At 44.6% G+C, this 27,014-nt stretch overlaps 1 protein-coding gene across 2 annotated transcripts in view; it reads left to right on the forward strand.

Moving 5' to 3' along the window:
- Nucleotides 1-27,014, forward strand: part of EPHB1 (EPH receptor B1) — a 434,509-nt gene that overhangs the window by 145,095 nt on the left and 262,400 nt on the right. For both annotated transcript variants that reach the window (XM_012451172.3, XM_012451174.3), the window contains exon 3: nt 9,039-9,720. In XM_012451172.3, coding sequence (XP_012306595.1) covers nt 9,039-9,720 — 682 coding nt within the window. The remainder of the gene's footprint in view (nt 1-9,038; nt 9,721-27,014) is intronic.

The following is a 27,014-nucleotide window of genomic DNA, read 5'->3' on the forward strand; positions in this document are numbered from 1 at the left end:
ATTAAGGAGACTGACTGGGAGCATTACTTGGATGGTAAAGAGAATTCAATGGTGAAACAGAAGAAAAGGACTGAATAGAAGAGCTATGAAGGAGATAGGAGATATGAAATTTGAGCTTTAACCTCCTATGATGAGGAGCAAAACAAAGTAGAGAGGGCAGAGTCTAGATTGCTTTCTAGGTATCTGGTACTGCGTGGTTGAGGTCCTGTTCTCAGACACAGGTGAGACTGCATCAGAACTGAAAAGAGCAAGTTGGTGCATCTTAGGTATTTAGCAGGAGGCATCCAGCAGGCAGCAGGATATACAAGTCTGGGGTGTTGGGGAGAGGTCAAGTTGGTGATGGACTTTGTGTTGGTTGAGGCCTTGTATGTGGATGAGATCATCTAGGACAGAAAGTGAGATGCAAATGGAGTGGATTTCACTGGTCCCAGATGTTACTGAATAAAATGGTGTTCTGTAATTCCAGTGTTGTGAAGCTAAATGCATGGAATTATTTTTGCTTATTGAAATGAACTAATAAATTAGTCAAAACTTAATTCCCTGTCCTCAAGGAACTCAAAGCCTGGTAGCAGAAACCAAAGTCACACACATGAAGCAATTAAAGGATATTTCAAAACAGTGTATTATCAAATGCTAAACTGTGTGGAATAAACTCAATCATGCTGTATGCATTCAGAGAATTGGTAGATGAATCTAAGCCAGGGAAGGCATTATGGAGGAAATAAGACAGGAGCCACCCGGGAGGAAGGTGAGCAAAGGGAGTCCAGCCCTGCCTTGGATCCACCGCCTGATTTGAGGCCCACTATTGAATGTCTCTGGGCCTCAATTTGCCCATTTGTCAACAAAAAGTCTTGACCAACATGGTTTAGAGTAGCTTCTGAGCCACATCTGCTTTTCTCTGTTTCAGTTCAGATAGGATGGGGGTGAGGTAGAAGAAGAGTCAGTCAGAACATCAGCAGCAACATTCAGGGCATGGGCTCTGTGTCCAGCTGTGAGAGGATAAGGCCCTGCTTTGGGCCCTTGACGTCTCTTGCTCTGTCTGTTGTCACCATGTTCCAACCAGGGCATGAGGTGATGCCAGCCCTAATGCATTGGTCATGGGAATGCAAGAGACAGGCCAGATGGGGGGATATGGATTGTTCTGGAAGAAATGGCACATTGTGGTGATGAAGTGGGTGTGTTAAACATGGGGAGCACTTTTGGCCTTTTGACTACCTGATTGACCTCCAGGTTGGAAAATCCAGTGGTCCTGGAATGGGGTTCTGAGCCTAAGATTCTGATACTGTCTGGACCACACCCTGATACTCTCAGGCCCTTAGTCTCAGCGATAGGGATGCTTCCTTGGCCACCTAGCTTCTCCAGATGCCACCTTTGCCTCAACTTAGGCATCATTCACAACAAATTTGATTGAATGAATAATTGGCACTTGGGATACAGGGACAAAGGCGTAAGAAGGCCATCCAAGGTACAGAGGATGGAATGAGCAGGGCATGAAGTCACCATGAACAAGCTACCTGTGGATAATGGAGACCGTGTCAGCATTGTTGGGATATTGAGGTGTAGGCTGGACCAGATAACAGAGGGATTTTATTTTAAAGCCACAAAAAGGTATTATTTACCTGCAATAAATTCACTCATTTTAAGTGTATTAAAATTTTAATCAGTAATTTTTGGTAAATTTATAGAATTTGTAACCCATCACCACAATCTCATTTTAGAACAGTTTTATCACTCACAAAATTTCTTTATGCCAATTTGTAGTCACTCCCCATTTTCCTCTCTGACCCCAGACAAATACTAACCTACCTCTCTATCTGTAGATTTGCCTCTTCTGAACGCTTCATGTGTTTAGAATCACGCAATATGTGGTCTTTTGAGACACACAGCTTTCCTCACTTAGCATAATGTTTTAGAGGTTCATCATGCTGCTGTACATACCAGTACTTCATTCTTTTTTATTTCTGAATAGTTTCCATTGTATAGGCACATTACATTTTGTTTATGCATTCACCAGTTGACAGCAAAGGGTCTTAGGTGACATATTAAAGAGTCCAGCTGAGTCCAGTTCAAGAAAGGAGTGTAACAATCAGATTAGCATGCAGCAAGTATAAAGCTTACTCCTCATATAAAGATGTACAGGAAATGTCCTATACCTTATTTTCTTTTAGTCTAATTGTTTCAGATTCTGAGTCCCCTATACTACTGGTTGGTGAAGAGTTCAATCTCTTTGAGAAACTGTTGGTTTTTCTTTCCATTAGGACTATGCTCCCAGAGGTCTTACTCAGAGATTCTGAGAAGATTACTGTATTGTCCAAAGGCCAGTGGTCCACTCTAGGTTTTCTGGATATGAATAAAAGCTCTGGAGGTGGCAGTGGCAGCAGTTGATAACTTTGTGTGTACCTAATTTCACATAGATAGAAGTCTATCTAAGAAATTATCCTGGAAGTGGAATTGCTGGGTCAAAGGGTGTATATAGTTATAATTTTCATAAATAAAACTAACATTGTCATAGACGTTGTACAAATTTGCTATTCTTCCATTTGTGTATCAGAATTCTTATCTCCCATGTCCTCTCCAACAGTATGCTATCACACTTTTGTTCTTTGACATCCCCCGAAAGTGTCGTAATGTGGCTAAGTAACAGCTCACACTTTATGAAGAGTGAGACTTAGCATCTTTTTATATATTTAAGAGTTATATCTGTGTCTTTGTTAGTGAACAGTTTGTTGATACTCTTTGCTCAGTTTTCTATTTTGTTGTTGACATATGGGTTCTCTTTATATGTTAGGGGATATTAACACTATCTGTGGTAAGTGACAGTTTTTTTCCTATCAGATTTTCTTCTTTCCCCCTTTTAACTTTGCTTATGGCTATTTCTGTCATGCCAGTTTTTAAACTTGTATAGAACTGAATTTATCAATATGTTTATGGCTTCTGAGTTTCATGTCACAATTAGTATACACAAATTGTCACCATGGTTTCTTTTAGTATCTTTGTAGTTTCACTTTTAATGTTTAAATCTTTGATTCACCAGAAATTTATTCTGGAGTAAGGTATAAGTATGAAACAAAAGTTTCATTTTTTTTCCCCAGATGGGCACCTAGTTATCACTACAATTTAAAAAAAATGATTTACATTCTTCATATTGAGTTCAGTTTTGGCCCACACTTCAAGTATTGAGAGAAGCTACTGAATTGATTTCTAAAAGATTTCACTGGTTTATACTTCCACCAATAGGCTTGGTCAGTACTCTTTTTCCCACTTTCTTACCAAGACTTGACATTTTATCTTTTCAACTTTTTGCAAATCTGATAAGCAAATCATGATATTTTGCTGTTGTTTTAATGGGAGGAGATAATTACAGGAGGGAATACAAGAGGCAACATGTCAAATGCCTAGAAGTGGAGGCTCAGAAGCAGTCACTGAATGGAGACCTTTAGGAAATCGGCTTTGGGGCAGGCGGTGAGAACACATTGCCAGAACTGGAGCCAGCACAGGCTTTGGGTAAAAGAAATTTCATCCTGAATAGGAAATTGGGCATCTACAGTGTAGTACATGTAAAACTGGTAAAATCCCCCCCTTTTTTAAGGAAAGAGAGAGGGAAGAGGTGAAGAATCAGCATTTCTAAGGATCTGGGAAGCCCAAAGCCTGGTTGGTGAGGCAGACCTGATGCCTGAGAGTGTTCGGGGGGCACATAGCCCTTTGAGTCTGGTCTGTTCCCCCAAATGTGGCTCAGTGAAGGTCTAGAGATTCTTTCCTAAAGCATCTTTTCAGTTTTTACTGGTCTCTTCTAACCTACCATCATCTCTTGCCTGCACACCCACAATGACCTCCAATTGTCCTGCCCATACACTCAGGCTGCCCTTCAAACCAGTCTCTATAGTGTGTCAGAGGGAGCTTTTAAAAGCTCAGCTCTGATCACCTGTGTTTTTTCTCCCTAACTCAACAACTTCTAGTTACACTGAGGATTAAATTCAAAATTCTCAACTGGATTCATCTTCTTCCAGCTTCTTATGGCTCTCTGTCACACAGCTTTCATTCCTCAATGGCACCAGGCCACTTTTCCCACCACGAGACCTTTGTACCTGCCTTTCCTGGGCCCAGAGGCTCTGCTTCTACTCTGCTCCCAGAAGGCACATACTTTCCTGGCTAACTTCTATCTAACTGTTCCCTCTCAGCTTGGAGGGTGATATTGTTTGAATGTTTGTCTCCTCCTAATCTCGTATTAAAGCATGATCTCCAGTGTTGGAGGTGGGGCCTAGCAGAAGGTGTTTGGGTCATGGCAGGGGATCCCTCATGAATGGCTTGATGCCCTCCTTCTGGTAATGAGTGAGTCTCACTCTGTTAGTTCACACGGAGCTGGTGGTTTAAAAGAACCTGGCATCTCTCTTGCTCCCTCTCTCACCATGTGGCACACCTGCCCCTCCTTCACCTTCCTCCATGATTGGAAACTTCCTGAGGCCTCACCAGAAGTAGATCCCGGTGCCATGTTTCTTGTACAGACTGCAGAACTGTAAGCCAGATAAACCTCTTTTCTTCATAAATTACCCAGCCTCAGGTATTCCTGTATAGCAACATAAAACGGACTCATACAGAGGGTCTTTCCTGACAATCTTCTGTATATCCATTGCATCCCCTTTCTTGGCTCCCTGTAATTTTCCCTCACAGCAGTTAACATAAATGTAATTATTTAGTTATTTTAATAACAATTTTCTAATTTCTGTTTCTCTCACTAGATTATAGGCTTCATATTGTTATATCCCCAGTGGCTAATGGGATGCCTGGCACAAACCTAACATTCAGTAGACCTTTTTTTTTTTCATTGACGAATGAATGAGGTATAAATATAAAGCAATGAGACTGACTCCAAATATCATAAACGAATGATACGTTTGTCTCTCTCTGTTGGGAATGCTATTCTACCCTCATCTCGATTAACCAAAATCTTCTCTTTCTTCGAGGCCCCCAGTTTTAATTACCACTTGCTGTGGAAAGTATGTGTACCTCCTGAAGCCTACTCTGATCACTTATTTCTTCAACCCCTGCAGAGCTTTTGCTGACAGAAGAATGAAAGAGGGAAAGAAATTAATGGGAAGCTCTATGATGGCCTTTTTCCAACAACAGGGAGTTATTTTCCTTTCTCTCAATTTCCTTCTACTCTTTCCCTTTGAATATGCAGCTGAATTTCCTCTAATTAGCTTAGATCACTCCCTTAGAAGCTGTCATGGAATCAATTAGATCTGTAGAATTTTACAACTCTGAGTCACCCAGTATGATTCTCCATTTTACAGATGAGAAAACTGAGGCCCAGAGAGGTTAATGTTTGAAACAATGACTTTTGCTGGGCCTTATAATACCAATCAGTGTCATTTACTACGATAAGTATTCTCAAGATCCCAGCTCCATGAGAGTAGAAATCCTCATGCTGCTTATTTTATTGCTCTGTCACACAGACTAGAGTACAGTGGTGCGAGCATGGCTTACTGCAGCCTTGACCTCCTGGGCTCAAACGATCCTCCCGCTTCAGCCTCCTAAACTGCTGGTTCTACAGGCAAAAGCCACCAATCTTGGTTAATTTTTTACTTTTATTTTTATAGAGATGAGGTAAATTTTGGTGAATTTATAGAATTTGTTGCCCATTCTGGTCTTGAGTCCTGGGCTCTAGCAATCCTCCCACTTCACCTTCCAAAGTGCTAGAATTATAGGCGTAAGACACTGCACCTGGCCTCATTTTGCTTATTTAAATACCTCCTGGTATTAACTGTTTCAGTGCTAAAGTGAAGTCCATATGATAGGCTTCTGTCGTGCTCCCACAGCAGAACTCCATTAGTCTTGGATGGGTCAAGAACTCTGGCTATGACCAGATGCCCACTCTAAATGGGGCCACATGCTTCATGTGTACATTGACAGAGGGGCCCCACATGTGTACTGAGACCTAACTGGAATAATGGGTCATAAGACCTGTTGTATTTCAGCAATCGCAGAACAGAAAAAAAAATTCCTTTTCTCAAAAGTCATATAGGTTTAACTGAGAAAATGTTGTTTTATAACAGCCATGGAAAGAGAGGGACATCTAAAAACTGGATCTGAAACATTGTCAGTGACTTCTCCCTTGTTGAAAATAAACAGGCAAGCAGAACATAACTTTAATAAACACATTTAATAGAACAAAACATAGTGTTCAAGAAGGCAGAAAAAGTGGTTATTTTACATCTAGACAATCAATAAGAAATTAAGCAAAATCCAGGTGAGGTTCAACAGTGTGAATTTACACTCCATGCAGCCCACAGAGGTGAGATCTCTCTTCTGTGGTGGCCACATGGGGTCACATGGGGCCTGGGCACAGGGAGGTCCATGTGCTGGACACAAGGCATGCTGTGAAGGAGCTGTATGGACTGTGGATGTGCCACTCCAGGGATTTGCTGCAGCCCCCTCAGGGCTCACTCACTCCTGGAGGAGGTAGATGCCCTAGGGTCAGTGTGCACAGGTTCTTACCTGTTGTATGGAGGATGTACTAGTGTGCCATGATATGCTATCTAATTCAGCCACTGGATTTTCAAGAGCTGGAGTATCTCAGGCACAGAAGAACAAAAAGCCATCCCAGGTAGAAAGCACAGCATGAGAACAGGCTTGGAACTAGGAAGCAGAGTTGTGAGTTTGGGGATGTTAGTCCTTGGCATTGTGAAAGGTAGAGTGGAGTAGGGAGAGATGCTGGTGGGTCATGAATAGTGTGGTTGGAGATCAAGTGAAAGGTGGAGTGCTGGGTGGTTCTTGGCCTGGAGCTGATACTGTCCAGGGCAGAATCATGATGGCCTGTGTGTCCCAGAACTGTTGCAAGGATACTGGCAACAGCTGATCTGTTGGTGAGGGACTGGCAGGGCTTCAAGTTGGTGAGGGAACTGGCACTCTGGGAGTCCTGGGAGAGGCTGGGGACCAGGAGGACCCTGGATAGACTGCAGTTTAGGTGCCTTGGTAGCAGAGGCCCAGACAGCAGGAGTGACCATGAGTGAGGTTACTTTATAGACCTGGGCATGTAGGGTCAGCTCTTGATGTGTCCATTTCCCCACCTCTCCACACCATGCCTGTTTTTTGGTTTCCTTCACACAAGTTTAGAGGACAGCCTTGCTTCTATCCTTCCTCCACAGGGGGCTTTACTCCTTGCAAGAAGCAATTGCAGTATATTTTCCATGCACACATAATTGACTTTTAGCTCTATTAATGAAGAATTCTAGTCAGATAAAGTCCACCACTGTAAATAATAAGCAATTAGCACAATATTCAAAGATGCTGGCATGATTTGGTTACCTTGATCACCACTGCTAAATAGTCTAAATAGTCAGAATCTTAATTCATTTTCACTTTAGGAAGTTTAATTTTTTCTATTTTTTTATTCTAAGCAAACAGAATACAAGCTTAAATCTATTCCTGGAAATACCCTCAGTTCTTGAGACCAGGATCTGGAGCACTCCCACATGTGGGCAGCTTCTTCTTTTTTTCCAAGCACAAAAAAGAAAGAATGACCCAGCAACTCTTCTTTGACCACTGTCCCAGAAAGCTCAGTTAAGGGAGAGCCATGCCTTTAAAGGCCTCTCCCCACTCCCCTCCAGCCCTCATTGCCTGTTTTTGAAATAATCTAGAAGTTCTTAAGTGAATTTCTTTGCCCATTCAAAGTACTTCCTACTAGCTCCTCTCATAATCTCTTTTAGCTGTATGAGCATGGGTGAGTTGCATGATGTCTTTTCATCTGTAAATTGGGGATAAGAATACCTAGTTCTGAAAGTTGTTGGGAATAGTGAAAGACATCACTTTATACATGTGTTGTCCTTCTCTCTTATTTCAGTCTACAGGGCTGCTATAAATGGGAGCTCACTTTTCTAATGCGAATCATGTTTGTCTCTCCTTTAAGAAATTTTCATTACTCCCTAAAGTAGCACCCTCCAACATTTTCCTTCATCATAGCCTTGCCTGAAATTTGCACACAATAGAGCTTCACTGGCTTCATTAAAGGTTCTTCTTAGCAGCCTCCACTTTTACCAGTTTTATTGTCTAGGTCTTTGTGTCAGTCCACTCTTGCATTGCTATAAAGAAACACCTGAGCTGAGTAATTTATAAAGAAAAGAAGTTTAACTTGTTCACAGTTCTGTAGGCTGTACATGAAGCATAGTGCTGGTATCTCCTGGTGAGGGCCTCAGGAAGCTTTCACTTATGGCAGGAAGTAAAGGGGAGCCAGCATGTCACATGGTAAGAGATGGAACAAGAGAGAGAGAAGCAGGAGGTCCCAGATTCTTTTAATCAGCCAGATCTCATGTGAACTGAACAAGAACTTACTCATCACCAAAGGGATGGTGCTAAATCATTCATGAGGGATCTGCCTCCATGATCAAATCACTTCCCACCAGGCACCACCAACATTGGGAATCACATTTCAACATGAGATTTGGATGGGAGAAACATCCAAACCTTATCAGTCCTTCAAAGAGATTGATGTTCTCACAAAGAGAAGATTTGTGAGAATTTAAGTTTGTTGAGAATCTCTGAAAAGCTTTAAATTCATGTGCTTTCCAGAGATATAAAGTAATTTCACCATAATAAAGAAATTAGGTTCAGAGATGGGGATTTCCAAGGTGTGGGTGTCAAGTAATTGGACTCCTAATCAATAGATTGACTTTTAGAGTAGCGACTGTGGAAGTGAGGAAGAAAGTCCCTGCCATCACATGGGCTGAAAGCTTCATGTTGTCCCCATGGATGTAATAAGCCAGTCACAGAATGAGCATTAAGGGTTAGGCAAGGGACAACTTTCTTGAATGAAGTGTGTTATATTTTGGCATGGGCTGCAGAGAAATATGAAGCTTTCTTATATGGAGATCTTTAAAATCAACTTGGGCTTAGATGTGTTCATTTCTCAAGTCAAGCTGCTGGACTGGTGAGCTCTTAAGGCCCCTTAGCCCCAGGATTCTTCTCTGCTCTGCCTACTTTTTGTATTCTCACTCTCTATTTTGTGTTTTTGCATGTGTGTACCTGTGGCCGGTTATGTACAGTGGGAAGAAGTCAGTGGCTACGATGAAAACCTGAACACCATCCGCACCTACCAGGTGTGTAATGTCTTCGAGCCCAACCAGAACAATTGGCTGCTCACCACCTTCATCAACCGGCGGGGGGCCCATCGCATCTACACAGAGATGCGCTTCACTGTGAGAGACTGCAGCAGCCTCCCTAATGTCCCAGGATCCTGCAAGGAGACCTTCAACTTGTATTACTATGAGACTGACTCTGTCATTGCCACCAAGAAGTCGGCCTTCTGGTCTGAGGCCCCCTACCTCAAAGTAGACACCATTGCTGCAGATGAGAGCTTCTCCCAGGTGGACTTTGGGGGAAGGCTGATGAAGGTAAACACGGAAGTCAGGAGCTTTGGGCCTCTTACTCGGAATGGTTTTTACCTCGCTTTTCAGGATTATGGAGCCTGTATGTCTCTTCTTTCTGTCCGTGTCTTCTTTAAAAAGTGTCCCAGCATTGTGCAAAATTTTGCAGTGTTTCCAGAGACCATGACAGGAGCAGAGAGCACATCTCTGGTGATTGCTAGGGGCACATGCATCCCCAACGCAGAAGAAGTGGACGTACCCATCAAACTCTACTGCAATGGCGATGGGGAATGGATGGTGCCCATTGGGCGATGCACCTGCAAGCCTGGCTATGAGCCTGAGAACAGCGTGGCATGCAAGGGTAAGCTTTGGAGCCTCTGCTTCCTGCCCATCTAAGGCAGTGAAAGATCTGCAAGGTTTCCTCACCAATAGTTCTGGGTCATAAAGGAACAGAAAAGAGTCTAATGGCTTATTATAAAGCTCTGAGGACTCTCATTCCCAGTGCTAGGCCTGATGATTTTCCAATCATGTCCAACCAGATTGTCCATATTTATTATTCATGGTGAGAGGAAGAGATGGGGGACTTTCAAATGGTAATATAATGACCAGTCAGTAATATTTAGTGTCGAGTTTCTCTCTCTCCTCTCTCTCTATATCTATCTGTCTCTCTCTCTGTTTATCTGTCTGTCTGTCTCTCGCTCTCTCTCTCTCTCACACACACACACACACACACACCCCCACCCCTATATCCTGAATCCAGCCCTAAGCTCTGGGGCTGGAGAATTTGGAATTTGGGTTGCCATGGACAATTCTCTCAAGGGTAATTGAGATGTGACTGAATTTGGAAAATATTTTAGTTCATTTCAGTCCAGCTCCCACAGCACTCAACTTGGTACTGAACCCATGTAGCTCATTAACTCAAAGCCCACTGACTTGGCTGTCTTTCTCTAGGGGCTCAATGCCAGACCCTGGAAGGAGATGAAACTATTGGAATGGGAGTGGGGCTGTATCATGTGTTATGTTAACTTTTGCTTCTAAATGACACAGAGTGATGTAAACTTTGCAGTTTGAGAGTGTTAGGATACTATGTGCTCATATTAGCCATTGCTAGCCCTAGAAAGCCCATATTCAACATGTGGCAATAAATGTGCTGAACTGGCTGCAGGCTCAGTCTGCTCTGGGAGTGAATAGAAGGATCTGGAGGCCCCACAGCTTATGTATTGTCTAAGTGCATGGGAGCTGAATGTGGGGGAATCCAGGGTTGGGGAAGAGAAGACTGCTTTCCCATATTAAATTTTGTTCAGAACCTTCAAAGGTCCTGATTCTTTTACGAGGAAGCCTTCCTATACGGATCTCAGAAATGACTACCTTGATCTTAATGTACCCCTAGGGTTGCCCTTAGTCCTTTGGGGCTCAGGGGCTGTATTAGCAACTTATTCTCCATTGTGAGCCTCCTGCCAGCTGCCCTCTCTGATGTCACCCCGACTCTGCCTGAGCACCAGACCAGCCTATGCCAGTTTACTTCCCCAGTTACTTTGCTCCCCAGACACCTGCAGGCGAAATGCCAGGCACAGGCTTGTTAATGCCATCAGCTCAGGAATCCTTTGGACTCAGCAAATTGCTTGGGCCAGAGCACTCACACAGCCTTTCTGAGGCCTGCTGAGAGCAGAGAGAGCTGTGTCTTTGTGTCTTTATTGGATTTCTTGGTTCTGGTACCCATGATGGATGGTGTGGAAACAGAGGAGAGAGAGCGCCAGATCCAGTGATGAATCAACGTTGACAGTTTAAAACCATCCCAGCCTGGTCCCACAGCCCTCCTCTTTGTCCCATTGGTTGGGAGGGTCACCATCTTTGATATTTGTCAGGGTCTAAGTGGGGACCAAGGCACTAGGCTGAGTTCTTAAAGGCGCAGGTGCAGCAGCTGCCAGGCATGCTCGCAGCAGCGCATGGGTGGGTGATTTCTCTGGGCTTCAGAGGGCTGCCATACCACACTTGCTGGCTAGGGCACTCTCATTTTTCTCATTATATCCTGAGCAGAACAGCAGGAACTGGAGCAAGCATTGATTGGTTCTGATTTAATTGGGACTCTGGGAACAGGCTTTTATTTCTTTGGGCTAATTGGAACTTTTCTTTTAGAGGGTTCTGCTGTCCGTGTAGCTTGTCAGTTACCTCCTGTGGCTGTCCTGGGAGGGCCTGTGGGGACAAATATGTAAATCCAAATTGTTTCTTTCCATTTCCCCTTCCCAGTCTCAATCCCCTCCTGAGTTTTGTTGGACATTTCTAATCTCGAGCTATTGTGAACATGACTTGACTTTACAAACTACTTAATGCAAACTCACTGGAGGGTAGAGGAAATGGGGAACCCATGGCACCATCACTTTGCCACTTCAGAGGCACGGGAAGCCACATTTTGATGATATTTCTGAGACTGGAGAGTGGCATCATGGGTCTTGTGGCCCAGCATCCTGGCTGAGCTCAGTGCCCTGGAAGGGAAGAGAAGGCCCCTTGCCCATGTCTCGAGAACTTTCAGCTGAATCCCCTGAAATCTGGCCCCTAACTCTGCTGGTAACTGGACACTTATGGCTGGCAGGGGGACCTTTGGGCAAAAATGGTGATCTTGGGAAGACTCTGCGCTCTTTGGTGGAGAGTGGGAAGTGCATGTGGAGGTACTTGTTGCTGGTCTCCATGGTGTGTCTTCAAGGGAAGGGTTTCCACTCATTTTGGTGCTCACTGAGTACTGCCAGATGGACACAGTGGCTATACACAGTGGCTATTCACAGTGGTTTTGGTGTAGCCCATGGAGCACAATCATTGCGAAGCCAGCAGCAGAGAGAATGGTGGATGACAGAGAATTACAGGTGAGACACAGTGAGCCTTCAACAGCTACTCTCTCCCAACACAGCCCTGAGAATTGATGTCCTCTGAGCCTGGCTGGGCCAAATGCTGATGGTTTTATGATTCATACAGTCGTGCTGATTTGATACATCTTTTCTGGGTATGTGAAACTGGGACTTTGTAGGGTGGCAGAAAGAATAATCTCTCTGCTTCTGGTTCCATGCTATTTTTTTCGGAAGAACAGACTTTCATTATGGCCAGGGAACTGTATTCTCTTGGCTTTCACTTTGCTTCTGTGAAACTGTCTCCTGTCAAAGTCATGGTGACCAGTAGCTTGACTGTGCAGAGGCACCTGGAGACCAATTAGACAGCACAGCCAGCAAAGAGTGGTCCTGGCCTAGAGCTGTTTCTGTTGCGAAGAGCGTGGGCGGTGAGAGGGGCGTAGAGGAAGCTGTGGGGAGAACTTGTGCATTAGGATGTGTGGCAAGCGGCTCATGCATTTTCTAGAGGGCTCCTTGGCCTAAGGCCTGTTCCTGACATCCTTTCTGTACACACAGGCTGGTCCCATCGGCAGAGTCACATCAGCCTGTTGACCTCATCTCACTAGTGACTCTGACCTTGTCATGCGTGTGTCTCTGTAAGATTATTAATTATTAGGAAAACGGCCCATCTACTCCAATTTCAAGTTGTGCTCATAGTGAAGCAGATTAATGAGAAATCATAGCTTTGTCTTCCCTTCTCCCTACTTCCTCGCTGAGGTTGGTGGCTAAGTCTATTCTCTGTGTAGGTCCCATGCAGTCTGGCTCTTCCTGTGCCAGGGAGGCCGAGCTGGCTTTCAGCAGACTCTCTCTCTCTCTCTCTCTGCTGTATAGTCTAAAATATTGCCTTAGCTGAAGCTGGACTTCAAGGAGGATGAGGAGGAGGCTGGGGCTGTTGTTAGAAGGAACCTGGCAGGGGCAGGCTCCTTATCTGTATATTAGAAGCTTGGGGGCTACAGTATCCCATAAGGGTGTCTATGGAAGTGTCTCAGTTGCTGTGACAGCTCTGAATGGCCAGATCCTAGCTGAAGCATGGTGCCTATGTGCCATGGATCCGTTCTACCACTGAGTGCTGCCTCAGGGCCTGGCTTTCCTTCCCAGGACATAGTCCTCGGAGTTTCCAGAAGAAGCTGCTTCATTAGGCTGCCTCTTTAGCCACACTGGGGACTCAGAAAATAACAATGCTATGTGTAATTATCCCTGCAATCCTCCCTTGCCTCTGCCCCTGTCCCAGGATGACCTTAGCTTGCTATTACAGAGGACACACGCTAACTTATGGTGCCCAGGCTTTTATTGTCTGGGGCTGTCATGCACAGGGGGTGCAGGTGGATGAAAGAGGAGGGGGTACACTTGGGTAGAAGAGACCTAACCTAGAGATAAGGGCTGGTTTTCATCTTGGCTCTGCTGTGAACTTGCTGTGTGGTTTTAGGTAAGTCCCTTTCCATTGACAGTCATATCTTCTCTGCCTATTTCTCAGAATGTGTGAAAATGGATATGAGAATATTTTATAAGCCATGCAGTGCTACATGTTGCTAGGTGTCATTGTCCTTAAGCTCTGAATTCCCCTTATTAAGAAAATTAGAGTCTGGAATGAAGGTGGTGTGGGATTCCCCCATCCAGAGACACAGGTCAGCAGGAATCCTGAATTCCCAGTCATCACCTTCCTGCACCTGCCCAGGCCCAGTTCCATGACCATCAAGCAGTGACCCATGAAAACAGCACAGAGGAATAAGCCATTGTTCCTCAACTGATCAAAGGCCCAGTTAATATGTTTGAATGGTGCGGCTCACATGGCCTGCCTTGAGGCAGGTGGTCTTTGTGAAATGAAGGACCAAGTGGAGAGAGAAGATTCTCCAAACCCGAGAGAGCCACGGTATTCAGAACCCACAATTTTGGACCCCAGGGCAGGCATGAGAGCCCTCAGAAAGGTTTTGCAAAGTGACATCCCCAGTTGCCTTTTCTCCGATGGTGATAAGTCTGGTATATGGCCCAAACATGGGGATTTTTAAAAATCCAAGAACCCCAGCTCTAAGCAGCAGACCAGGACCATGTATGTGGCTGGCATCCAGAGGAAAGGAGCCCCAGGGTAGGTCGGTGAAGGTGTTCTTGGGTTTCTGGGATCTGTAGACAGGATGAACCTGGGTGCCTGAGGGGATGAAGAAGGAGTCTGAGAGAGGACTGCAGGAGCAGGCTGGCAGCTGCGTAGACCAAGAACAAGGCCTACAGGCCACCAGGAGGAAGGTATCCAGAGCATCACTACCCCTTGAGTAAAGGCTCGGGGCTGGGGAAAGCCACACGGGGCAGCCCTGAACAACGCAGAGTATCAACATGATGGCGCAGCTAATATGAAGCCCAGGAAGGGCTCTTGGCAGGGAAAAGAGGGGCAGAATCTGAGGACTGACTATCTGGGTATTACAGAAACAAACTTCCCTGCAGCTGACCAGCACCAGCTGGGTCCCTAGGTACTGTCTTAAGAATGCCAGGGGTGCCACTACTGGCCACAGCAGCATGGTCCAATCTGCAGGACTCTTGTTTTCTGCTCAGGCTTACAAATCAGGGCTGGGAATGAGGATGGATGACTTTCACTGGGAATCTGTGTGGGTCTTCCAGGGGGCTCTCAGATCACCTGTGACCATTCTAACTCTGGGCATTGGCAGGGCCTTTTCAACTCTAACAGAACAGAGCAGCTCTCGATGTGCCTCTCTTCCCACTTGGTGTCTCCTTGCCAGTTATGGCTGGTGATCCCCCAGCACTGCCTTAGGCGCTCCTCTTGTCAGACACGGGCTTGCCCTCTCCCTCAAGGTCTCCTCTCCTTCCTGGCTGCTTCTTCACTCCTCCCCCATCTCCAAGTGGGTACTTTTTTCTTTAGTAAAGGAAACTTGCATGTAAATTCCTTCATGCCTGGAAACCCAAGAGACACGTTGAACCTTTCAACAGTTTCTGCGCCTTTGTCAACTTGAACAGCTGAGATGAGCCACTTTATAAGCCTGGGGGAGTTGAGATGAAAAATTTGCAAGATTCAAAAGTGGGAAAAATACGTCTAATTTAGCTCTTCTTGGAAAAAGAGGTTTTCAGGACCTGCTTCCATCTCCCTTAGGGTTGCTGGTCCCAGCTCTGGGCTCCCCCTGCCTCCCGACCCTGAGCTGCTGAAAGAGAAGGTGAGGAACACGAGGGTGAGTGAGTGTGTGTGTGTGTGTGTGTGTGTGTGTCCATAGTGCTGGAAGCCACATTCGAGGCACCAAGGAGCCCTCTCTGCTCTCTCAGTCCCATCAGTGGTTGGCTGGTGAGTGAGAGGGAAACCACAGCCAGACAGCTTCCTCTCAAGCCCCAGGGAGACTGGCTGTGTTCAGGGCCAGGGTCGGCCAGGGTCATTAACACTGCAGCCCTGTAACATGAGCTTCCTAATAGGATTTCCCAACAGGCTACTTCATTTAGAAACCTCTCGGGCCTCCTCTGCCCCTCATGGTGGCCCTGCCCAGCGTCCCCCAGAGAGGAATCAGATGTAATTGGCTGGCTGTAATGGACTGTGACATCGGCATGAGCAACAGCACGGGGAGCTGGAAGGATGCCCCTCCGCAGCATGCACTCCAGCATGCCGGGCTCAGGAGATGGCAGAGGATGGCCAGAGGGAGCTCTGGGTTCCAGCACTCCTATGCTCTGCATCACCCTTTCTGCCCTTAAGACACAGAGCAAGAAGCACCCAAATTCTGTTGATGTTGAGCAAATAATCATGAGTCTTCCAGGCCAGCGTTAGAGCTACTGATCATGATTTGGCAGCGTCCCATGTGTGAGAACTGCCCTAGGTGGATTTTGTTTGAACTTGATCATCCACGACTTAATATATGAATTATCAAAGATGATGACAGAGACATCATATGGTTATTACTGAGGTGATGTGAGTAGTGGGAACATCACTGCATCAGGGGTCCAGTAGGGGCCCTAATGCCACCATTTTTTTCACCAACATCTGCCCATGAAGACCCCTGAGATCTGAAACTGCCAAAGTGAGTGGTGTGGGGATGCTGAGAGACTGCCTCTTTTATCCACAGAGAGGTGGCAGCCAAGGAGCACTTCTGGGCACCAGTCTAGAGAGCCACGGCTAATTAATGTTAGCATTGGGATTAGAACTCAGGTCTAGGGAGGCCACTGTCTGCCTCTACTTCTGCGACTGGATTTTGCTAAAAATAACCATTCTTAAAAGCACACCATATGTTTTCAGGAATATCGAACTTCTCTCAGCTGTCTCTCACAAATGACTCTCTCTCTTGTGTTTGGATACCTTATTTCTTCTTGGGGTCCTGGTGGCTCTGTGGCTACACATTTCTGCAGTGTCCATCTGCACAGGACTCCGTGTCCACTATCGCCATCTCCTTTTTAATCCCTCCAAGAGCAACTCCATCTATGAACCATACAAATAGTGCACAGCCCCTCAGAGGGCGGTCCCAGGATCACCAGGGAAGAAAAGGGTCTGAGGCTTTGAGCTTACAGGAAAGGGCAGAGGGAAGGAGGTGGGTTGTGTCTCTCTTATGTGTATCATGGGCCTGTGAGGGCTGAATCTCAGCTCAGTCAGGGCTGTTGTCAAACATATCCTTTGCTTTCTGTCCCCATCTCTCACTGTGGCTGGACAGTCCCTTTCTGCAGAATTTGAGCACGAACATCTGCACAAACTGTTTTTTCATGGATAGAGAATCACCACTTTTCAGTTTGAAGCATGGAGATGAAAAATTATACTAAATGCAAGCCTGCCTGTAGTGGCGTCTTTTGGTTCTGGGCCCTTAGGAGCTCTGGGAGTCTGAGTTCTGTTTCCATTGCTTTGGGCCATTGATGAGCTGCATTCACAGGACCTTAAGACCTGGGTCTCAGGTCTCCCTCAGTGCAGTAGGGCGAAGAAGACTGGGAAGAGTCACTTCAGAGCTGTTGCAAATGGAGAAGGAATATGCCTCAAACACTGGCAAACCACCCAGGAACAAGCCTTATTTTGCCAGTGGGGCTTTGACAGGCATGTGGAGAGAGGTGCAACTTTGCGTTTCCCTAGAAGATAGGTCTCCGGCTGTAGATGTTCAGGCTGAACAAAGAACTTGAGTGCTAGTTACCTGGCAAGGCAGTTGAGCCCCCATTTTGGTTTCGAGGGCCGTTTAATAATACAGAGCAGGCAAACCCCAGGGAGATGCGGTTTAGTCCAGAAGAGTATGGCTTGATCTGCTTTGGGTCCCAGAAGCCATCCATAAGACAGAGAGTATCTCATCTTCCTGTGTAACCCACCCAACCTGCTGCAGGATGAGTCTGTGAAGCTGTAGGTGTGTTGGACTCATCCTCTTGTATGCATGGCCAGGGAGGTCAGGAAGAAATCAGCTTAGCTACAATAGGCTCCTGACGAGGTTGGTGAGAAGGAGGCATTGTTGAGAGTCTCAGGAAGCCTCTTGGAATCACAGGGCAAAAATTCAGGCCAGCAAGGCTGTACCCAACCCTAATGAGTCTTTCCATTGAGGGTAGGACCTAGTTCATTAGAAAGGCTGCAGAAGGAAATAGGCATTTTGGTTTCTGGTTTTCCCCGGCCTCTGTCTGGAGTGACCTACTCGCCTTCAGGGTCCTTGCATCAGCACACATTCCTAGTCAGAGCTGGAGTCACTGGGTCTTAGGGTATGGTCCTTGGGGGTCCCCGCTGATCATCTCCTTGCAGGCCTCAGGGGATCTGGCCTTCCTATTCCTCATTCAAATTGGATTCCACTCTTTAGGTCATGTGAGTTGGATGGTCCCATGCCTTTTCTTTCTTCAGCTACTTATTGGGTACCAACTGGTACTGGGCCCTATATACTTATATATGAGATTCAGCAATTTTTCTTCCAAGAATGTGCTGCCTTCTTAGCTCTTAGAAAGTGTTTGCAATGTCCAGAGGATGCTGGGCTGTAAGTGGGGCTATTGCCCCAGAGAACCTGATGAAGCATGGCCCATCCAGCTAGATAAAGCCTCGAAGGACAGCAAATCAAGCACACCCCATGACACTTACTTTACTCTTCCACAGTGGTCCCCAGTCTAATTTTAGACACTTCCAGGAATGGAACACCCTTACTTGCCAAGGAAGCCTGGTTAATCTCTGAACCTTTCTTCCTTCGGGTGGAATTTTTATGCAAATCTCCACTCATCCAATTTACCTTTTTTGCTGTTGTTAAACATGTTTGAACAGGTCATATATGTGAAAGGTCACTTTCCCTCCACTCTGGTTGTCACCAGGCTCTCTCATTGTCAGTTTCTAATATTCTCTCGTAGAGTCGATGGATTTGCACATGTTTCCCTCTCGCCTAGGGGCACACCACAGAGGACTTTGCACCTAGTTCCCCCACATCTCTTCTCAGTGAACCCTGAAGTTTAACAGTGGTTTGGTTGTATTACATATAGATCTGCCTCATTCTTTCCAACGAGTGCTATTATTTCATTGCATGGATATATTTTACTTAATTGGTCCTCTATATACATGTAGTTGTTTTCTCTCTTTTGCTATTTCTCAGCAATGTTGCAATAGATACTTTTGTGCATTAATCTTTGCACCTATATGTGAGTATCTGTGAGAAAAAATAATTTATTTATTCAATGAATATTTATTGAGAATTTTCTATGTGCCAAGCACTTTTCTAAGCACGAAGAATGCAGTAAATTCTCAGAAGTAAAATTGCTGAATAAGAGTGTATAAATTTTTAATTTTGATAGATATTCCCAAATTGTCCTCCCTCAAAAGGCATTTTTCTACCAATTTTTGTTCCCATCAGCAGTGTTTGAGAGTTCCTGTTCTCTATACCTTTACCAAGATAATAAAATATCAATCATTTTTATCTTTGCCGATCTGATAGGTGAGAAATGGCATCCCATTGTTGTCCCCATTTGCGTTTGATTTTGCAAAGGTCCATAAATTGCCCCGTTCAGGAACTGAGGCTCAAAGATTCCAACAGAATGCATTAAGTTGGGTGTGTGTGTGTGTGCTGCAGATGGTTTGGGGCGTGGTCTGCCCTTCACTCTCTTCTGTCCCATTCCCTCCAACCCTGCATCATACTCTGTATGTACTCTTTGCCCATCTCTAGTATTAGGACATGTTGACACATGCCTGCCACCGATGTTGGCACTTCCCAAGCTGTGGTAGGTGAAATGTCTGCAGATGGGACAAATGCAGCTGCTTGAGACTGGAAGACCACCCCATTCTCACAGTCCAGTCTCAGGAAGGCCGACTCTGCCTGGTTTGCTAACAAATGCATCTTGCTTCTCCCATACGTCTCTTCCTGCCCCTGGGCCTGTTTCAGGGCTTTCTGCCCTGCCTCATGCATCTCTCAGCTCTCACCCTTTGGCTCAGTCCCTTCACCCACATCCTTTCCTTTATCTTTCCCAGCTTACCTGTGGGGCCTCTAGCCTCAGCTCACCATGTTGACACCTCCATGGCCACACCTTCCTGGATCACCAGCTCTCATCCCTTACCTCCTCCTGCCTCCTCTTCATTTCTTCAGACTTCACCAGACCTGCCACCCCTTCCCCAGCAGACCCAAATCCATCTCATCCCCTTCCCTGACCAGGTGTCTACCTTCTACTGGAGCATATACCTTCCCACTCTGCTGAAGCCCAGGCCTTGTCTCTGCCAGGGGTGTGGGCTCAGCCCTGGGCTGTTACTTGCTGCGGCTGTGTGTGTGTGTCTGTTTGGTTTTGTCCCCGTGCTCTGTGGCAGCTCTTTCTGTCTGGGGCCATGCACTCCCTACCTCTTACTTACTTCAGTTTCCCTTTCCCCTTCCTTCCCCCCTCCCTTCTTATACCTTCTCTTGCTCCTTCCTTCCTTCCTTCCTTCCATCCCTCCCTCCCTCCTTCCTTCCCTCCCTCTCACCTTCCCTCCTTCCATACTACTTTTCTTTGAAAGTAAATATATTTAGGTTAAAAAGTTAGTTAATATAAAGAAAAATAATAATAATAATACATTTAAAACCCGCCACATACAGGTATGGCAAAAAGGAATAAAGATAATAGGCTGATATTTGAAAAGAATGCTGATGCCCAGTTTACCTGGGCTAGAAGAGCAGCTTATGCATTCTTCAGTATAGCCCTGCATTCCACTGCCACGTGCTAGTGATGGTTATATGATGGTTATAAGCTGGGTATGGAGCGCACTTTTGGATTGCCTTCCGTCTTGTGTAGAAATGCTAATACAGTATGGCTGCCACTTATAAAGCACTGACTATGTGCCAGATGCTCTGCCAAATTCTTTTTCTACATTGTCTCTTAAATCCTCACAGCAGCTTTCTGAGGTACATGTGATTATTATCCTCATTTTTCCATTGATGACACTGAGGCACAGAGAAACTAAGTAATTTTCTCAAGGTCATACAACACAGGACTCTGAGGCCCTACTGGTAACCACTATTCTCTATGCCTTCCAAGCTAAAGAAGAGCCGGGATTCACTTAGGGGTAGATTTGTGATTTATGATGGGAGCTGGCATCAGTGTCTCATTTGGACTAAGATATAAGCCTTCACTAACGTGCACAAAGTAAAGTCTTTGGAGTTTGATCTGCATTTGGGGACTTCATAGATAGTGTTCATTTCACATTGGTGAGGGATGAACCAGGAGGTTCATGGAGTGATCATATTCACTGGTGAGAGTGAACTGAAGTCACTGTCACTGCACCTGTCACCTGCATCATCATGCCCTGCTCACATTCCCACTCCTCCTCTCCCAAAGCTCCTCTGGGGCAGTGGCCATGCCTGATGCATCTCTGAATCCCTACTTGCTCTGTACCATCTGTTAAATGAAAACAGAACAAATCACACTGAAAACAAAATTTGTGGAAGGAGGGTGTGAGCTGAAAAGAGAGTCTTTGCATTAGGATGTGTAAGAAAACATCCCAGCAGCATTGAATGAAGGGAGCTCCAAAGAAACCGGGGAGGAATCGGGCGCAAGACGTGCACTTGTGGAGGTGATGATGGCAGAACCAGATGGAGGCAGTAACCAGTGATGGCAGAGGCCTTGTCTGTCTGTTGTCCAATATAGTGACACATTGTGCACAAACATACAGAACAAAAACAACAGAATGGTCGCAAGCCCATGCGTTGTGAAACTCTTTCACTAAAAGTTGGTGATAATGTCTCAGTTTGACAGAGGACATAAGGTCAGTGCAACGTGTGTATTTCAAGTGGAAAATGACAATCTGCTCTTTGCACAATATGGATAGAGCTTCTCATTGAAATTGTATGGAATATGCAAGAACTCTGCCAAATCATGAACTTGGCAAAAATTTGCCTGTTCCGGGAATTAGGCGATTTCAGGGCTTCCATTTGGTTTCTGGGTCTGTCACACACATGCCCACATGGATCTGAATGTGGAGGCCCTTGTGACTTCAGGCTTTGCTTTGCTTTTCTCACTGGTTCTGTTTGTCTTTTCCCTTGCATCTTTGGTCAAATTTGTCTACTCTGCTTTCTCTTCTTTTCCTCCATTTATTCCGTTCTCTTGTCTGTCTGCTCTCCAGACTTGATTTGAAAAGAGGGAAAATAAAAATGCATTTCATTGGTAGAACTTTAATGAATGAATGGCTATTTCCACTCATTTAATGAATGACTATTTCCACTCATTGTTTTTATTTTGTCTCTAGGAGTCTGTCTTGATGTGAATTGCAATTTTAAAAATTAACTCTTTTAATAGTAAAAGACAGGAAATCAATGTTTACCACTGAATCAGTTGCAAATATTACAAGTGATTTTGTCATCAAAATGATTAATCACACATTTTGATAATAAGATAATTAAAAAGAACAGTCACTTTTTAAAATTTTAAAGTGTCTTTGTAGGATGCCTTGCTTCTTCATTCTCACTATTTTTCTGGAACATTCTTTGCTTCCTTCAGTTTTTTGAGCCCCACTCTTGATTATTCTTGGCTTATGAGAATTCTTTCAAGCTACCTTTTCTTCGAACATATTTTGAATCTTTCATTCCAGGTACTCATTAAGAACCAGTAGCCAAAGCTGTTCATTGTTGATTGTACATACCAATGAGAGTGACTTACTGCTTCCACCTTGCAGGATGATGTTGCTCCTTCCCTTGCTCTACCTACCCTGCCTATCTCTGCCTACCTATCCTGCCCACTTCCCTAAGAATTCCCTCTAGGGCCAGGCGAGGTGGCTCATGCCTGTAGTCCCAGCACTTTGGGAGGCTGTGGTAGGAGGACTGCTTGAACCCCAGAGTTTGAGGCTGAAGTGAGCTATGATAGTGCCACTCCACTCCTCCCTGGGTAACAGAGTGAGACCCTGGTCTCTAAAAAAAAAAAAAAAAAAAAAAAAAAGAATTTCCTCTAATAAAAACAATTATTTTGGAGAGTGTTTTATCTGTGGAGATAGATTTTTTTCAGTCCTTTTCTCCCTGACCCCCATCAAAGAGTCAACTACCCTTCTGCCTGCTTGTAGAGAGAGCCTAAATTCAAGTTAACCGTGTCTAAGCAGTGCAGCAGCCCTCCCACCCCCACCTGCACCATGAGGACTTTCTGCAGCCCTGGGGGCTACCGATTGACTATTCAGAGAGCTGATAGCATTGGTGCACAAGCCACGCTGACTGGACATCCACACAATCACTTCTTTGGGAGGCAGAAGTGCCTGTACCTCTACATCCCAGAGGTTGGTGGCCTTGACTCTCTGATCTGCTTCCCCAGTGACCAGGCCTCTTCAGGTCTTTCTCCCAGTCTCCTGCCTTCCCTGCCTGTAGCTGTGCACTGGCCCTTCCTTTCGGGCCACAAAGGGCTCTGTAGACAGACGCTGTGTGCTGTTTGCCAACATTGCGCTGGGTACACAGAGGGGCGAGGGAGAGGCCATCTGTTCGCTCCTTTCACACAGACCTTTGCTTTCTCCTTTTCACTCTTCTCCTTCTCTCTGTCTTTGAATGAGAATACAAAAATTTTTAAAAGCAGTTGCTAATTAGAGCAAGAGAATGAGAGTGAGCCTGGAAGAGAGACACAACAGAGAATCCAGCCCCCGTGCAAATCAGCCGGCTTTTAAGAGCCAGTGAGAAAAGGAACAAGGAGGGGGCCCTCACGGGGCTTCGGAAGGATATTTTGACAAAATAAGCGACAAAGCTTCCTCAGAATGGCAAAGAGGGCTTTGTCTTAACCTCCTATCCTAAAAGGGGAGGAAACAAGAAATGACAGAGAGTTTCTTATGAACTCCCACTGCCAGCCTCCACCTACTCTGGCTCTTCTTGTCTTTCACTCCCTCAATAGCCCAGTAAACAAGAGTTTCTATTTAGGAACACTTAAATGTATCCTTTTATTGATAATTTTTGTTCTGGCTGATAGAGAGTAAGCAATTGGTGGCTTCTCTTCCCAAGGCAGGGCTGGCTTCCCCAGTCAGGGAGCTTGCCCATGCAGGAGCAGCTAAGTCACCAGGAAGTCCCAGCTTAGAAAATATCCCCCAACAAGTCAAGGCTTTCTTTCAGAGTTTTGCCCCATCATTCTATCATATTCTTTGTTCACCTGGTAATTTCTTTTTCCATCTGTATTCCTGCCATTCTGTTTGCCCAGAGCAGCCCTGATGTATGGTGCTGAAGTGCCTGCCCAGTGCATGGCCAGGGGAGTGACAGTCAGTGTTAGAACAGGGTCCTAATCTGGCCTTGAGTTCTGAAAAGCCACTCACGCTCAAGAAGGTTCTGGCCACCACAGCAACCAGTGATGGGGGCATCTGCATGGCAGCTCTGCCATAGCTTAGAATAGAGCCACCTTGTGCTTTATTCAACCAGCCTCACTCTAAAGGCTGGTAGATCCCAGAAGGACCAGCTTTGGAGAGCTGTGAGGCAGAGAGAGGGACACATGATGACAAGACCACCGTAGAAATGCATTTTCTCCAGGCATGAGATGAATGGACTGATGGCCCAGATATATAAAGAGTTTTAAGTAAGTGCTATGCACGTTGAAAAACTTAGTTCATTTTCTGATTTCATGTGAGTGTAAAAAAAATGAAAATCAGAGCAGTAGAAGCCCATCATGACACACATTAGTACTAACTAGTCAGGGAGAAAGAAAGGAAAAGGAAATAGAACTTGGAAAGAAATGTGCTGTGGTTTGAATGTGTCCCCCGAAAGTTCATAGGTTGGAAACTTGGTCTTCAATGCATCAGTGTTGAGGTAGGACCTTTGCAAGGTGATTGGATGATGAGAGCTCTGCACTTATGAATGAATTAATCCATTCATGGATTAATCAGTTATCAAGGGAATGGGTTAGTTATTACAAGAGTGGATCTTGTAATAACTATACTACAGTGGTTATATTGTTACCTTTTTGGCCATCTCTGATGAGTCCCTCACCATGTGATGCCCTGTACCACTTCAAGGCTTTGCAGAATCCCCACCAGCAAGAAGGCCCTCACCAGATGCAGCACCTTGACCTTGACCTTGGACCTTTGAGCCTTCAAAACTGTAAGAAATACATTCCTTTTTCTTTATTAATTACCTAGTCTCAGGTTTTTAGTTATAACAACAGAAAATGGACTAAGACAAAAGGATGATAATTGGTTTATCCTCTTTCACTGGTGAGCTTTTAAGGTGATGGCTGCACATGAGAAGAACATCCCACTGGAGTCTGTTGGAAAAAATCTTCTCATTCTGAGATGAGGTCTCAAAATGGACTTTTCAGGAGTCCACACTCAGTGAACCTGTCTCTAACACACAGATGTGTCTCCCTGGACCCTCAGTGGAATCTATCTTGGCTCTGTCCAAGGACCTCTCTAGAAAACAAGGGCATGAGTCTGTACCATGCAACTAGCTGGCAGAGGGTAGGGGGGAGCAGGGAAGCTGTAGAGAAAACAGCCATAGAAGTATAGTTTTTAAGAGCTGGCAGCTTGAGTTGTTGAATCCTGGCTCTGTGTTTATTAATGGAGTGACTTGTCTGGGCCTCAGTATGTTAAATGATGACATAACAACATTGAGCTCATGTTTGCTGTGAAGACTTTATGAGAATCTGCATGTGTAGAGCTGAGCAAAGATCTTGGCACCTTGCAGGACTTTAAAAATGGATGTTGATGTCAACATTTTTATGATTAAACAAGCCAGGAGGTAATTTTCTGTCTATCTTTGGTTGAACCATATAAGAATTGTGGGAAGAATGTGGAAAATTTGAAGACATCCAGTAAATATCAAGGAGGCTTAGACAACACGATCTGGTTCATAGATACATAAAGTGTTTTAAAGTAGAGCCCCTGAGATGTGGAAGCCATCTATCTAGTCATAAATGGCTATGGGTTTGTCCAGTTTGTTACTGCAAGATTAAATTTTTTTTTAAGTTTTTTAATTTTTGTGACTCAATTCTATTTTTAAAAATTATGATACAGAAAATTTGACTTCCTTAAGTGGACAGTTTCATGAATTTTGATACATGCATAGAATTGTGTAACCACTATCACAATCAAGACACCAAGAGCTCCTTTCTGCTACCCCTTTATAGTCCCCTCTTTTCCATCCCCCACCCCTGGGCAACCAGTGATTTGTTGTTCATCATGATTGTATTGTCTTTTTAAGTGAAATGATGCATTATGGCAATGTTTTGAGACTGGCTTCATTTATTCATCATAATGCCTGTGAGATTCATCTAAATTGTATCATGTATCAATAGTTTGCTTCTTTTTATTGCTGAGTAGTAGTTCGTTGTATGGATGTACCATAATTTGTTTATCCATTTGTAGTTGAAGAGTGTGAATTGTTTCCATTTTTGATTATAAGTAGAGGACATACATTTTCATTTCTCTAGAACAAATACCCAGGCAAGGACTTATTGGGTCATATGGAAATTGTATGTTTAACTGCTAGACCAATTTTCAGAGTGCCTGTACCATTTTCCGTTACCATCAGCATCAGGGTGAGAGTTTCAGTTGTTCTGCCTCCTTGGCAGCACTTGGTATTATCAGTATTTTTTTATCTTAGCCATTCTACTAAGTGTATCATATCTATGTGGTATCATATACTATGTGGTATCTCATGGTGATATTAATTTGCATTTCTTGAGTAAATCATGATGCTGATCTTTCACGTGCTTGTTTGCCATCTGTTTATGTTTATCCTCTTTTGTGAAGTGTCTGTTCTAGGTTTTTGCACAAGTTTCAATTAGTTTGTTTATTGTCTTTTGAGTTTTGAGAGTTTCTTATATATTTTGGATATAAGTCCTTTGCTGAATATGTGATTTGCAGATATTTTCTTTCAGTCTATAACTTATCTCTTTATTCTCTTAACAATGTCTTTCACAAAGCAAACATTTTAAAGTTTGATGATGTCCAATTAATCCATATGTTCCAGTTTATCTAAGCAATTATTTTTCATTTGAGCCAGGTCAAATTCAATTATTCTTTGCCTAACCTTGGCACAAAGATTTTCTTCTCTGCTGTCTTCTAAAGTTTTATTTTTATGTTTTACATTTAGGTCTATAATCAATTTGAGTCAACTTTTGTTTAAGGTATGGTTCATTTTATCATCATTTTGCCTATGATGTCCAATTATTCCAACATCAGAGAGCTGTGTGAGTGGCTCTTTCACTTCTTTTTCCAAGCCTTTACTTGAATATTATGTTCTCAGGAACCCTACCCAGACCACTACTCCCAATGCAAATCACCTTCAACAGCCTCTCATCTCTCTCCGTGGCTTTGTCTTTCTTCACGGCACTTATTATACTGTAAGCTTTACTGATTTGTAATGTGTATTATCTGTCTCTCCTCACTAGTACGTAGGCTATACAAGGGCAGGGGTATTTGAGTGTGTGTGTGTGTGTGTGTGTGTATGTAGGGCAGGGACCT

This window comes from Aotus nancymaae, unplaced genomic scaffold, assembly GCF_030222135.1.
Source record: "Aotus nancymaae isolate 86718 unplaced genomic scaffold, 86718_ANA_hifiasm-v0.15.2.pri h1tg000019l, whole genome shotgun sequence".
Lineage (NCBI taxonomy): Eukaryota > Metazoa > Chordata > Mammalia > Primates > Aotidae > Aotus > Aotus nancymaae.